This window comes from Belonocnema kinseyi, chromosome 8 (assembly GCF_010883055.1).
Source record: "Belonocnema kinseyi isolate 2016_QV_RU_SX_M_011 chromosome 8, B_treatae_v1, whole genome shotgun sequence".
NCBI classification, from domain to species: Eukaryota; Metazoa; Arthropoda; class Insecta; order Hymenoptera; family Cynipidae; genus Belonocnema; species Belonocnema kinseyi.
The window spans coordinates 108,940,792-108,955,343 of NC_046664.1; the positions used below are offsets into that span (position 1 = coordinate 108,940,792).

General features: G+C 29.7%; 1 protein-coding gene across 5 annotated transcripts in view; it reads left to right on the top strand.

The window, feature by feature from the left end:
* Nucleotides 1–14,552, top strand: part of LOC117177790 — a 177,961-nt gene that overhangs the window by 48,236 nt on the left and 115,173 nt on the right. For 3 of the 5 annotated variants that reach the window (XM_033368714.1, XM_033368717.1, XM_033368715.1), the window contains exons 4-5: nt 11,385–11,393; nt 13,337–13,411. In XM_033368714.1, coding sequence (XP_033224605.1) covers nt 11,385–11,393; nt 13,337–13,411 — 84 coding nt within the window. The remainder of the gene's footprint in view (nt 1–11,384; nt 11,394–13,336; nt 13,412–14,552) is intronic. The other 2 variants (XM_033368716.1, XM_033368718.1) reach the window with 1 other exon arrangement.

Here is a 14,552-nt window from a genome sequence, read left to right on the forward strand (position 1 = left end):
GTCTTTAATTTATTTCAGTGGTTGACTAAACCGAATTTTGAGATAAAATCCAGAGAAAACATTTTCGAAAATAAAATAAATTCCTAAAAACTTTAATAATTAAAATTCGGACTTGTTAAATTGCTTCGAGATTTTTTTTTGCTCACTGATACCATCAAAATTACTTAAAATTTATTTCAGGAGCTAATCAAATGCCAGTTTGGAAATCAGATGCAGATATAGCAATTTCGAAAATAAAATAATTTTAAAAATATTAGAATAAAAATTCCTGCCTAAAATTTCTCTTCTAGATTTAGTACTGATACACTCCTATCCTCAGCGAGTCTCTAATTTAATTTAATGGTTGATCAAATTAAATTTTGAAATGAAGACGAGAGAAAACATTTTCTAAAATAAAAATAATCCCTAAAAATTTTATTAATTAAACTCCGGCCAAGTTAAATTGCTTAGAGATATCTTTTTCATACGCCTGTACCATCGAAATGAGTCAGATCTTTAATTTTAGGCTGATTAATCCCCAGTCTTGTGATAAGTTCCAGAGATAAATATTTTTCAACAATGTTTATTGAAACACACCAAGCCGAAATGCACTAATTCCATCTGAATTTCCTGATGTGTATTTTTCCTGGGATCTATCTGTGAAAAAAACAATGGTAATCTATTATTAAATTAAGAAATAATGTTTAACTTATTAAACTGATTATAAAGTAATGATTGTTAAATTGACAATAAGTAATTATTATTTAAATTATTACTGCCGACACTGTCAGTGATAAACATACAAAACCATAAAACATTTCTTTGGTAAAGAATAATCAATCTAGAGTATAATAAACATGCCAGGCCGATCTGTCATTATTTCTAAGTTATGTTCAGATTCACGTGTTTGTCCTAATCGCTGCAAGTAAATGTAGGTAATGTCAATTTAAAGTTTACGCATGTAATATTTGATTTACTTTATTTAATACATATCTTATATATTCACAACATACCTTTTTTGCCGCACATAAGCATTAAACACAATTCACTCTTCCTCACTGGAAGCGCAGAATATTATTACTATTTTATAGTATTTGTCACTCAGCAGACATTCCATAATGTTATTGACTTGTATCCATTTAAAGTTTCGAACGCAATCATGAAAACTATGATAAACTTGATCCGAAGATGCACGGAGTTGACCAAATGGCCGATCCGAATGCAACTTTAAAGGCGCGAAATATGAAAATACCCCTCTACAATGGCTTCTTCCCTGCTGTTGTGCAATTCGGGTAGCATCAAGTTCGCCATGTATGTAAGCCCCAGCGTGTCCACCCTGTATATTTGATTCAAAGAGTTCGATTCTTTGAACTGATTAGGGGCACATTTGAATCAATAATTTTTCCATACTTGAATCAAAAATCTAGATTTATTTAAAACAAAGAAATAGTCATTTAATTCAAAATAATATTAATTAAATTACAGTATATATTTTGTTGTCACAAAGGGTTCATGCATTTATAGCAATGGAGCATTTATTTAGATAAAAAAGGTATTGTATTTACATAAATTCTTATTTCTTCAGTAGAAGAAAATATTTTATTTGAATACTAGAATTAAATTATTTATAACAAATAAACATTTATTCCAACGAAGTAATCATTTTCTTAAGTCATAAACTTAACAGTTTGGCGTCATTTGTTTCAATATTTCTTTGACATTTATCGTACGGTTTAAATACGGATTTCCGCCTGAAAAATTCCATGTCACGTTAGCGTCGTGGTCAACGCTGTGGATTTTACACTCGATGGAGCCAAGTTCAATTCCTGCTGGGGGTGGATTTTTCATCGAATTTTTCTGTTTCAGGTTCATCAAGATTTAAAATTATGTGATTTGTTTAAATTAAATATGTATATTAATAACAATGATATTTATAATTAAGGTTTAATGAATCCAGTTGCTTATATAGGAAAAAAGTACTATAATTGAAGAACTAACTACTTTATTGCACTCGCGCATTGTCTAGGCCAAAGAAAAATATTTTTTTGAATCAAGAGATATATTTTTGTTCTTCAAAATATAAGGAAATTTGCTGTGGGGAAATAGTTTTTTGAGCCTATAAAATATTTACTTGGCCTTAAAATATATTTCTTTCCTGCAATTCATATTTCCCCATCTCAAAGAAATATTCATTCCAATTCATGCGACATTTATTTCGAACAATGAATCATTCATTTGGTGTAAAATGTATATTTTTTGTCTTAAATTAATATTTCTTTGATTCATAGAAATGTTTCCCTTCGACCAGCAGGTCGTATTTATTTGCCTCTAATAAATGTTTTTTTGAAAATAAACAGGACTTTCAGTTACTTCAGCCAAGTAAAATTCACTTGGTACCAGTAATCCTTTTTCTCAGTGTACACTTGCGAAATATTACTATTAAGACCTTTTTAACATACCTGTATTTTTAGACTATTTTCTTTAAAAAGTCGTATGCAGTTGCAGTCCCCTGTGGCAACTTTCCTGAAGGCTGACATTTCCACTTATACTACTATTCGACACTTTAAAAATATTAATATTTAAACTTACTTTTACTTTGCGAATATTTTTCCAAAAATTAGTCTGAACTTCTGTGTCAAGCACTATGTTAACCTTTCAGACATTGCCACCACCATTTGTAACCAGAGTTGAGCCGACTAAGGTGTATTCAAGCTGGCATGGTCATACCGACCTTGGCGATGGATATCGGCGGCGGGCAAAAAGCCTACCATCGATCCAATTCTGGCCCAACTTTGGGACGACGATCAGATAAACTGTTGCAGATTGGCCAGCACGACCGCAAGAATGCGGTCTGTCCGACTCTGGATACAGCATTCGGGTTGATGCCCAATAAGTTGGCAACGCCATTTTGTTTTTTCAAAAAACCAGAAGTTGTGCTGAATTGTGCTAGGTTTTTGCTTAATTGTTCCGTAAACGATTATTAAAAAAAGTCAACATTTTAGTCAGAATTAAACAAAAAAAAATTATCTGGGACAGAAACGCCATTTTTTCCGAAAAAACCACAGTTGTGCTGAATTATGCTAGGCTTGTGGTCCATCGCGCCGCAAAAATAAAAAAAAATTAAAATTGGAGCCCAAATTTAAACAAATCTTTCCCGGGCCAGAAACACCATTTTGTTTTTTTTAACAAAAATTTATGCTGAATTATACTAGGTTTGTGCTCAATTATGTCGTAAACGATTTTTCAAAAAAGTTCAAATTTAACCAAAAGTTACTAAAGAAAATTTTTTGTGACATTACAAACAAAAATGTACAAAATGTGAATTTCGAAAATCTGAAAGTTGTGATGGTTTGTTTTAGGCGTACAAAAAAATTATTGTTTTCTGAGCATCTCAAATTAATTTTTTAACCCAAAATCTTTCAAAATGAAAATTTCGAAAATGTATAGGTTGTGCTGGGTTGTGCTAAGCGTGCAAAACTGTTATTGTCCTACACACTTTTTACTCAGGTCTATATTTTTTGATAAAATACTCATTTCTTTTTCATCAGAATAATTGTTGAAATCAAAACCATATCATAATTAAAAATGTCAATATGAAGTATTCACAATAATCTATTGAACACTGCTACATATTCAAAATGTAACTATTTTACGATACAATAAAGTCAATTTTAAAACCTGCAAAATTTTAAAATTACAAAAAAGCGTCGAAGACTGAATATTTTCAAAGTATAGCTTTCGAATTTCTCAAGCCTCTTTCCAAATTAATCTATGAAGAAAAGAAAACATTTTACTTAAAAAAAGCTATGTGAGAACTAGGCATTCAAAATTTAAAAGTATTTCAATTTCGTATGTAATAATATATTTTAAATGAATATCCTCTACAATTTAAAATTAGAATCATATTAATCTTTTTTATATTTTAAAATAGGCTTTCAATCTTTTTATAGATAAATAAATATGACGAACAAAATCGCCATTTTTCTATGTTGAAATCCGCTAAGTTTTATAGAGTAACATTACTTAAAGAATCTCCAATATTATATAATGAACAAGAAATTTTATTATAAACTAATTATTTGTTCAAAAAATGTTCTCTACTATTTTCCCAAATTTAACGTTTTTTTTTAAGTTATATTGGAAGACATTTTGATATACAAACTAATGATGAAGAAATTTCTTCGCGAGATTATTATTTTTTAATATTATAAATAAGCAGATGCCCGAATAATGCATTTGTTTGTGAAATTTTTTTGAAAATCATAAAATTTCTGAACTCATTATAAATGTTGCTTAATTTTTTATGAAGCTCCCAAATAAAAAGTCTGAAATCGGAAAAAAAATTTTCATTTGACAAATGCCCTAACAATACATTTGTTTATTAAATTCGTTATAAAATAACATACAATTGATAAAAAATTATGAATTTTGCTTAAACTATCATGAAGTTTTTAATTTAAAAAGTTTACATCGAAAAAACGAATTTTTTTGTCGACAAATGCCTGATCGATGCATTGTTTTATTATATATTTTTTTAATTATAAAATTAATCAGAAAATTATGAATTTTACTGAAATTATCATAAAGTTCCTTATTAAAAAAAATTGCCATAGAAAAAAATGTCCAGTGAAAAATTCCTGAATAATGCACGTGTTTATTAAATTTATTTGCAATTTCAACAATAATAATCTCAAGAAGAAATTTCTTCATCATCATGTTGTTTTTGTTAAAATTTCTTGCCATATAACTACAATAACGTAAAATAATGGAAAATTGTAGAAAACATTTTTTAAACAAATTATTTGTTTATAATTTTGGTTTGTTTAACATATAATATTGAAACATCTTTAACTAATGTTACTTTTATTGATTTCAAACATTCTTCTATTATTGAAGAGCACCGAGAGTGTCAAACTATTCCGCAGAGTTTTGGTAACCAAACTTCAAGTGCTTCGCTAGCGAATTGGTTTGAGTGCGCGGTTAAAATACACTAGTTTTAGTAGTTTAGGTAGGATTCGAATCCTCGGCGAGTGTGATTTTTCAAAGAGTTATTATGTATTTAATAATGTTGAAAAATGAAGATTATATAATAAGAATTTCAAAAATTACTTTTTACATTCTCATCATTTATGATTGCAAAAGTATAAGAATTATCGGAAACTTGACATCACAGTTTTTCAACGGATTTCCGCGTTTCGAGACCTCCTGAATCCGAAAATCAGGTTTTCACGATGGCGTCTGTCCGTCTGCCCGTCCGACCGTCCGTAAACACGATAACTCTCCAAAAAATGAACGAATCAAATCCATCTTTAACACACTTTTTTTAGGTCCTAAAAGAAAGGACGAGTTTGTGAACCAGCCATTTTTGATAAAAATGCAAAAAGTGAGCGCATTTAAAAAAATTTTTAGACCACTTTTTTCTGAATTTGAAAATTCTATGTACGGATATTTATACTATTAGAAATAGCAAACAATTTATCCTAATGACTTTTTTTGATGAAAAGAAAATTCTCAGAGTTAGAGTGTTTTCAAAATTTTTTTAATTAATCGAAAATCAAAATTTTAAGCCAAAGAATGCACGATATGAAAAAAAGTCAACAAAAGAAAAACATTTATTTTTAAAAGCCCTACAAGATTATCATAACAAATTTTTGAATTCTCTTCAAAAATCGAAAATTCAAATTTTGATTGCACAAAAAATAATGAAAAATGAAATATTCAATTTTGAAGACAAACTTTGTAGGATACGAAAAAAGATGAATTAACAAAAATTGTTATCCCAAAAAAGACCTACAATTTCGTTAAGAATCACTTCTTGATAGGACGCGTACTTTTTTTTTTATGCATGAAAAATAACGTTGAAAAAAAATTCAACAAAACCTGTTTACAAATGTCTGTCGGAAATCGAGCGCGCAGTGCGAGTGTCACGATGAGATTGTGCACTTCAAAGCCTACAGAGCTTTGAGAAACTTAATCTTTGACTTTCAAGCATTCCAAATTCAAAGAATAAATATCCAATGGCGAAACGCGAGGTGTAATTACGTCCAAGCGCGAAGCGCGAGATTGAACTGTCGCGCGCCCTGAGTGCGCTCAAACGTTGTCGAAGGTAAGGTCATTTAGCCGGTTGGCCCAACCAGTGGCACACAAAGTTGGACAGACCGTCCGACGGTTAACCCAACTGTGGGCCGACCGTCAATTCGCACCTGGGCACCTATCTCAGCATGAACGTTTCAGCGACATTATGCTTCAAAACTTACTATTCCTCGAAATATTTACGTCATTTTTTGATTCTAGTATCGCGCCTTTTCAACTGCGTACATCGATGCCGTATGAATAGTGTTCACACTGTCACACTGTGACATAGTGCTGCGCAATCTCCGAATGTGAGTACCCGCGCACTGCGCCCTTTTGCAACTATCTCTCGCCCGTCGAGCTGAATAACTGCGTGGGCCAGCAGTTCTAAGAATTACTACATCGCGAGTTACTACACTAAGATTCGGTTGTATTTATCTGTATCATTATTGATAGTATTTATTGATTTGAAATCGACCCGCACCTTTCGGTACATGTGCGATAGAGATGGGGGGGGGGGGCTGCAGCATTTAAATGAAAGAATTCGTACGTTTCAATGCCGCAGAAATAGGAGAGACTTCACTGTATATAATTTTCCAGCTGTAACAGTTGTTTCATCTTTTATAGACTAATGTCAATAAATAAATAATGAGAAAATACGTTACTTTTCTACTGAATATTTTTTTATTTCGGACTACACCAAGTATTTCGAAGAACGTAACATTTTAGGTTCTGCTATATATACAAAGTAATTTTAACTGATAATGGCACCAGCAATAAGAGAAAAAACAATAACCAGCTTGGTGCTGAAAATTTCATTCTGGCACGGCCAGAAACTGGCGAGCACGGGCTCGCCGAATAATAATGGCACCGAATAAAGTTGAAATTCGAATTAAAACTTTCACTTCTGAAATTGCACGATATTTGCAGTACGCATTGCGTGACAACATGAGAGCCAATTGAAGTAATTGGCTTTTCACCTCGCAGATATGTAACTATTGTGCTAAATATTTCTGTTGTGATTTCACGATAAATGTAATGGAATTTTATTATCAAAACGTAGTGTAATTTTACAATACATGAAACTGTACCGTCACAATAAAGTATTGTGAAATTACAACGAATGTTTTGTAATCTCACAACATCCAACAAAATCTGCATCACAATACATTATTGTAAAATTACAATACATGGTTTATAAAATTATGTTACATGTATTCTGAAATTACATTACGTTTTGGTAATAAACTTCCATTAAATTTATTGTGAAATCACAACAGAAATTTTTAACAGTGTAGATATAATATTTTGGTAAAGTTTGAAACTTACACAATATTGGGGAAAATAGTGTTTTCAACTTTTCTATAAAATAAAAGGGTAAATACATATTCTGGGATTAATATTTAACATAATAAATATGAAAGCTTTCAGTCTTTAATATTCAATTTACATTTTCATCAGAATTGAATTCATAAGTAGATTTGATTAAAACAATTTTTAATTACAAAATATATTTTATAGAAATTTAGAAATTGTAATAAACTCATTATTTACAAGGTTTTCGCGCAATATAGATTTCCTTAAGGAACAGAAGGAAAACTTGGAATTTAGGGAAATATTTTTTTTTGTCTGAAAGCACAAACAGAAGGTGGTATTTTCGCGATAACTTTTAGAATGTCTTGATTTTTATTTTTATACCTCGAAATAATATAATCTGCAGCAGAAAATCAAAGTTTGAAAACAATCGATAATTTGTATGCAAAATGCTGTCAAAATCATTAGCATAACCTACACGAATACACCTAGCTCACGAAAAGATTACATGTGTTTTGTAGGTTATCTTAGAGATTTTGATAGCATTTTTCATGAAAAATATCGATTATTTACAAACTTTAAGTTTCTGATTCAGATTACATTATTTCGCAGTATAAAAATAAAAACCAAGACATTCTAAAAGTTACTACGAAAATACCAACTTCTGTTTTTTCTTTCAGATGAAAAACATATTTCCCTAAATTTCAATTTTTTACCCTGTTTCTGAAGGAAGTCTATATAATGCGAAAACCTTAGATATAATATAAATAGGGTTTAATATAAGCTTATCTTTTGCCTAACTTTTCATTAAATTATTGTACTCCGATATTGCATAAAATAAAAAGCATACTTTCAGGTGACATATAATGTGGCGTTGCTTCGCAGCGGCGGATACACGACGCTTTCTATTCACAATACGTGTATTGTAATTTCACGTCACAATACCAAAATTTTAATTTCACATTACATTTTGTATTGTGATGTATTGTAAAATCGCAAACATTTTTAACAGTGTACCTATATCTACTATTTTCGCATGAATCGTTTGCGGAATAAAGCTTTTTATTCTCTTTTTATTATCAATTTATGCCATAATTCAATTTACGCGAATTTTAATTATTAATATATGAATAAAGGCTGCGTTTATCATGAGAGCCAACACAAATATAGCTATTATTCCATTCTTAATAATTTAAAAAATACATTTGACCTAAAATGCATCCGAATCTCTCTTTTAAAGAAATACAATATTTATTTCGAAATTAAAAATATTAAATAAGTATAAGCAAAAAGATTTTTCAACTAACAGTTTTTTGAGTATGTATAAGAAAACTATGCAAAAAAATATGAGCAGCTTTAAACAATATTCCCCGTCCCCTTTTTTAAAATTAAAAACATTGTTATATCCCTTTTTAAATCTAAATATATGTAACATTTAAAAACGTTTCATTATATGCGTGAGCCATATATAATTTCCACGTCGACGATGGAGTGAGAAATATTGATGCTACTTAGAAATAATCATACATCTCAAAAACCTAAACCATAATTTTTCATGCATGTAATTAGTCTAATTACTATTTATAAATGCTCTATTTCTAGTCATAAGCTTTAAAAACCAAATTAGGAAACTTTCATGCAAAGCAATGCCTAAGCACCTCGGTAAAAATATCTGGATATTTAAGTCGCGTGACTCCTGCATTTATTATACAAAAGATTTTCATTAGATTTATCGAACGAGTTGATTAAAATGAATACAAGACATACATTTGCACCTATTTAGTCATAACAGATTACTAAATATGAATGTGACCCTAAAACTTAGCACAGTAACTCGGTCGAGCCACTTGTTCCACTTTGATTTAGCAATTATATAAAATAATAATTGAAAATTCCTTAGGGTGCATAATAATCATTACTGAATTACTTCTACAACTATTATACAACTAACAAAAAAATTACTTCTAAATATTTTTAAGCAAATTTACTTTGACCTAAATCTCATAAAACTAGAAAAAAAAGGTTCACGTGTTTTGAAATAATTTTCTTTCTTTCTCGTAGTTTTACTTTATGCTCCTCGTGGTACTTTGAATATTAAAATGAGATTCATTGATGAACCATAACTTAAATGTTTTTTGTCAAAGAAATTACATGACGAGAGAGTATTTATATTAAAAAATTGTTTATTTTTATCACACATAGAATTTAACATATTTATAGACTTATGTGTCTCTATAAAATTAGATAAAATTATTTTTGATATTTAAAAAAACTATTTTTCGAATAAAAAAACTCTCTCCTCGTGTATTCAGCTTCCCTGGACCTATTTCTATTTTCCCTGAATGTTTTGTGTCCGAGATTTACATATTATTGTTGTGTATCGTACCTTGGTCCTTTTAAAACTACGCCAGAACTTTCTTGCAAAAAAAAATTCGTTTGATAAAAATATCACACCTAAACTTCCATGAAATAGATTAAAGTTAATGATACCGTAAAAACAATTTTAGCGACTAACAAGATTTTGAGATAAGATTTTTATAGAAGAAAAAGATATTTCAAAAGGAACAAATACATTTTCTCAAAGTAAGGTTACTATTTGTGATTGATTCAGTAACTTAAAAATAATAATCATTACGCAAAAAAAATTGTTTTAATTTAATATAAATAAGCCTTGAATTAATTTTGAAAATATTATTTTAACTAATTGCCAATTGAAGTCATATCATCATTTTTTATGTAACGTGCCCTTCACCTTGATTTATGCAAAATCCAAAAACCATTGAAAAACGAAGGCAACATGTTTAACAATATGACATTTTTTCTTTAATTTTAGTCTTAAACGCTAATTAAAGTAAATTCTCTTTATTTTCGCTTTAATTTAATTAATTTTAGCAAAATATTATTTGCTCGCTTCAATTTTTATTAAATTATATATCGAGTCGGTATTCAGTGGTTTGGACCGGAGCACGGTTGATTGTTAGGATGAAGAGAAATTCGAAACATTAATTTCTCGATTCATACTAAAGTTGAAAACAAATATTTTTTACCAATCTTTGTTATTTTAGCAAAAAAATATTAATCTAAGAATGATAATATATATGAAAAATTCTAGTTCTATTATACAATTACGACCAAAATTTGAAGTAATTTTAATATGAAGGTGTCAAAGAATTTACAAAAACTATCATTTTCAACCTTGCAGCCAATTTTGAAAATATTCAAAGCTTTATCTTCATTTTCAGATTCACAAAAATAATATTCAATCGAAAACATAGAATTTTTTATAAATTCTTGATTGTCATACATACTTTTCGTAAAACATAATTTATTATAATTGAAAAAATTGAAATCAGAAAATATGGTGTAAGATAACAAAGAAATTTAAAAAAATTTTGTTCGATAATCTTTTCTTTAGTTCCACATATTTCGAAGAAAATAAAAGTTTTATTCCGCATTAATATGCAAAAACGCATACAAAAATATCGTTTTGATTCAAGTTTTTTTTCACTATTATAAATTAAAAATTTTTCCATAATCATTTTCACTCTTTTTGATATATAAATAACCAAGTGTAAAGTGCGAAATGAAGTAGAAATATTATATGTTGCCAAAAATGCTAATCATATTTTTCCAAACATGTTTGACATTTTCATATTATGGCTAAAATAACTTAGAATATCTTTGATTAAAATGTGAAATTTAAAAACAGAAGCATCGATATTTTTAATTTAGAAGAAAAACACAAATAAAAAAATATATAACTAATATATTCCTGGCTTGAATGAAAAAATTAGATGCAATCACGGTGGTATTTTGATTTATCAAAAAAAAACTGTTTCTCGTGTCTCCTTTGATTCGTCATACGAAATGCAAAAGAAATGAACTAACCGGCATATAATGCTATTCTTTGTTTGTTCTCTGTGGCGCCCGTTGTTGTATCTACTTGAACACCTGAAAAATCACCTGAAAAACAAAACCACTCATTGAACCTCTCAAAAATCTCAAAACTCTATCTCCAGGTCTTGAAGGTATTAATTAAACGCCTTCTTAGCGAAATTAATTAGCAGCTTGTTCGCACGTCGCATGCGACTTTACGTAGATGTTTTCAAGCCTAATTTATGCTAAGTATTATAGTCACTAAGTTTTTCACTCTCAGATAACATTCTTTTCACTTTTTCGCTGCTACTATTTTCTTCTCCCACAATGCACATTGTGCATTTTATCAAACAATCTTTTGCACCAATATCAATAAAATAATTTTAGTGCCTCTCGTTTATCCTGATATTGTTTCCCAATTGTGCTTATAATAGGTACGAAAATTCCACTATTTCCGACATCAGCTAGTGCATGTAATTGCATCCTATGCCTTAGTATAAGTTGTGCATGTACTCATATATCGTAGTGCTAGAAAATAGGCGACTAGAATATAGACGAGTCTACGTAGAGTGTACAGATTTAATATAAAATAGGAAACTATCGTCAGAAATCAATATTCAGTCCATGAAATTAAGGAGCACTCGTTTTCTCTTTCTCACCTTCTATTCAAATTTTCATCATGAAGAATTGCAGTAGGTAGAAAAAATCAAGCTTATGGATATCTAATATTGAGAAAGAGAATATGTGTGAAAAAAGAATCGCAAATGGAAGTCTTGGATTTCTTGAAATGATGCGAAAAAACCGTGTCTGGTAGAGAGAGCCGGATTTTCGAGGCGTGACACCCTCTTGCGAAATCTTAATTAAAATCTCTGCCTCACCAATCTCACGTGCCATATCCACCAGACACCATAGGCTAATTAGATTAGATTTTCCGCGATTTACTTTTTTATTTTCTTCCATCTTCCCTTCCTTCCTTATGTAATTTCTCATTTTTAACATTATCTTTTCTTCCTTCTTTTATCTTTTATTCTTTCCTCTCTATCTCTCTTTTTTCTCATTATTCCCATAATTCTTTCCCTTATCAATAAAAAAAATTATCATTACTTAAGGGGCCTTAAATTTAATCGTTTAAAATCTTTTGGCGTCGAGGCCATTTTTCTTTTTACTTTCTCTGTCCTGCTGTTGACTTCCAGCTCATTTTTTCTACAGCAACTCGCATGTTCTTTTTATTGAAAAATTAGAAGAGTGCGCGAGCAATGTTTTCTTCAGTTGCATAATGAGATTGTTCTAGTGTAAACTAAAATTTCGAAGCACGTTATGAAGTACCCATTTTATTTTTTTCTATTACGAATATTGGTTTACGGTGCAGAATTCTTTCACGGAATTTTTCTAAATCAAAGGAGAAAATAAATTTTGTTTTATGTGTATAAAAAGTCACGTATATATAAATTCTTTATTCTACGCATTATGTATGATCACACATGTGTGTGTATATATATATATAACACTATTTTGTTGCATATTTTATTAAATTATACCTATAACATACTTAAATTTTCGTGGAGTTTCAGAGATTTTCAAAGGTATTTGATTGGATTTCAACAGCTGTATTGAATTAATAAAAGTAAAATACTTTTCTAATTTGAAAAAATGTAATTTATTTAATAACTGTTATTAAATAAACAATACTTCATTGAGTAAAATTAAATTTATTTCCATATACATAATAAACAGAAATTAAAATGTTCCGTATACCATTTTTTGATTTCTTCTGATGTAACACAGTGAAGATTGCTTCAAAGTATATAAAAATGACTGAATTAAGATTGAAGCATATTTTTTGTTTAAATTGGTTTGATTTCAAAGAACTTCTTAGAACATAAATAATTTTATTTCAGTGGGTATTTAGGCTTATCGGTTATATAAGATACTATGTTTACTCGCAAGTATAAAATTTCTTTGTATGCATTTGACACCGTATCTTTCTCACAATTTTCTTCCTTCCTCTTTTTGATTCGATCCTACTCTGTATTACGTTCACATGGTGGAAAATCTGTCATTATCGAAATAATAATCAATCATTATCTTTTCTCAGACAATGGCTGCAACCAAAAGGAATGCTGGTCTAACTTCTGCCGTACCCCGAGCAACATTAAACGACGAAGAATTGGTAAGGACTTGTCCTTTATAAATTAATTTCTTATTTTCATTCGCCTAACGGTCGCCAATCATCTTTAATAAATCAATATTTCGAATTGTTTACTGTTACGGAATTTTCAGTAAGACTAACTTCTTTTCCAGCTCGTTCAGGGCTACTATTGCGGAAAATTTTGTAATACTAACCATAGAGTTATACTTCATCGGTCAGTTTTACGGAACATTACGTAATACTAGTCAGTGTCTATATATTTATCCAAATAAGTGATAAAATATACGTCCGATAATCAAATTTAGGATCAGGTATAAATCAATCATAAGCTTGAAATTGTGTTAACATCATAATTATTATTATTATTATTATTATTATTATTATTATTATTATTAATATATTCATATTTCAGTATGAGTATTTTAGAAGTTTAAAAAATCTATTTTTCATGTATTTTTCTAAATGTCTATGTTTAACGGAAAAAATATCTTTTATCCGCAATCAACGATGAACTCAGGACGTTCACGATCCCATCTATTGTTTTTAAGCTAGCTGATCGATGCAAAATATATGCAAACGATCAACCGAAACTCGAAAAATCGGAGAATAAAATTTTTACAACGTTTTTACCTTCCACAAGGAAGTCCAGATTGCGCGTGACATAAATTCTTTATTCTGCCGTGAATTCCGGGTTTGTGAACTCACAAAAGGTTTTAGTTCATGCAAATCTAATTGAGATTAAAATCCTTTGAAAGCAGATCGCGACAATAATTGACGAAAAGTTATATTTACTGAAGTTGATTGCCTATAACCAAAAATTAAATAAGTTCCTTTAAGAGAAATATTGCATCCAATTGGTAGTCCTTAAATTAGGCGCGATTGAAAATGACTAATCAGAAGATATGAGCAGCTGTCTACACGGTAAAAAAAATTGAGCTGTGACAGGGATATTATTCCTTATTATAGACAAACATTAGGCTGAAAACGAACGAAGGAATTTAGAAAGATCCCTGAATCAGTGAAAATGAATATCCTTGACCATTTTCCATATACCAGGGACATCGTATAGTCAAACCCCTAATAAGTATAGCTATAATAGGGATATTAAGAATAGGTGTCTAAAGCAATTGTCGGAAGAGCGCCGGTGCATTATGGGAGCAGC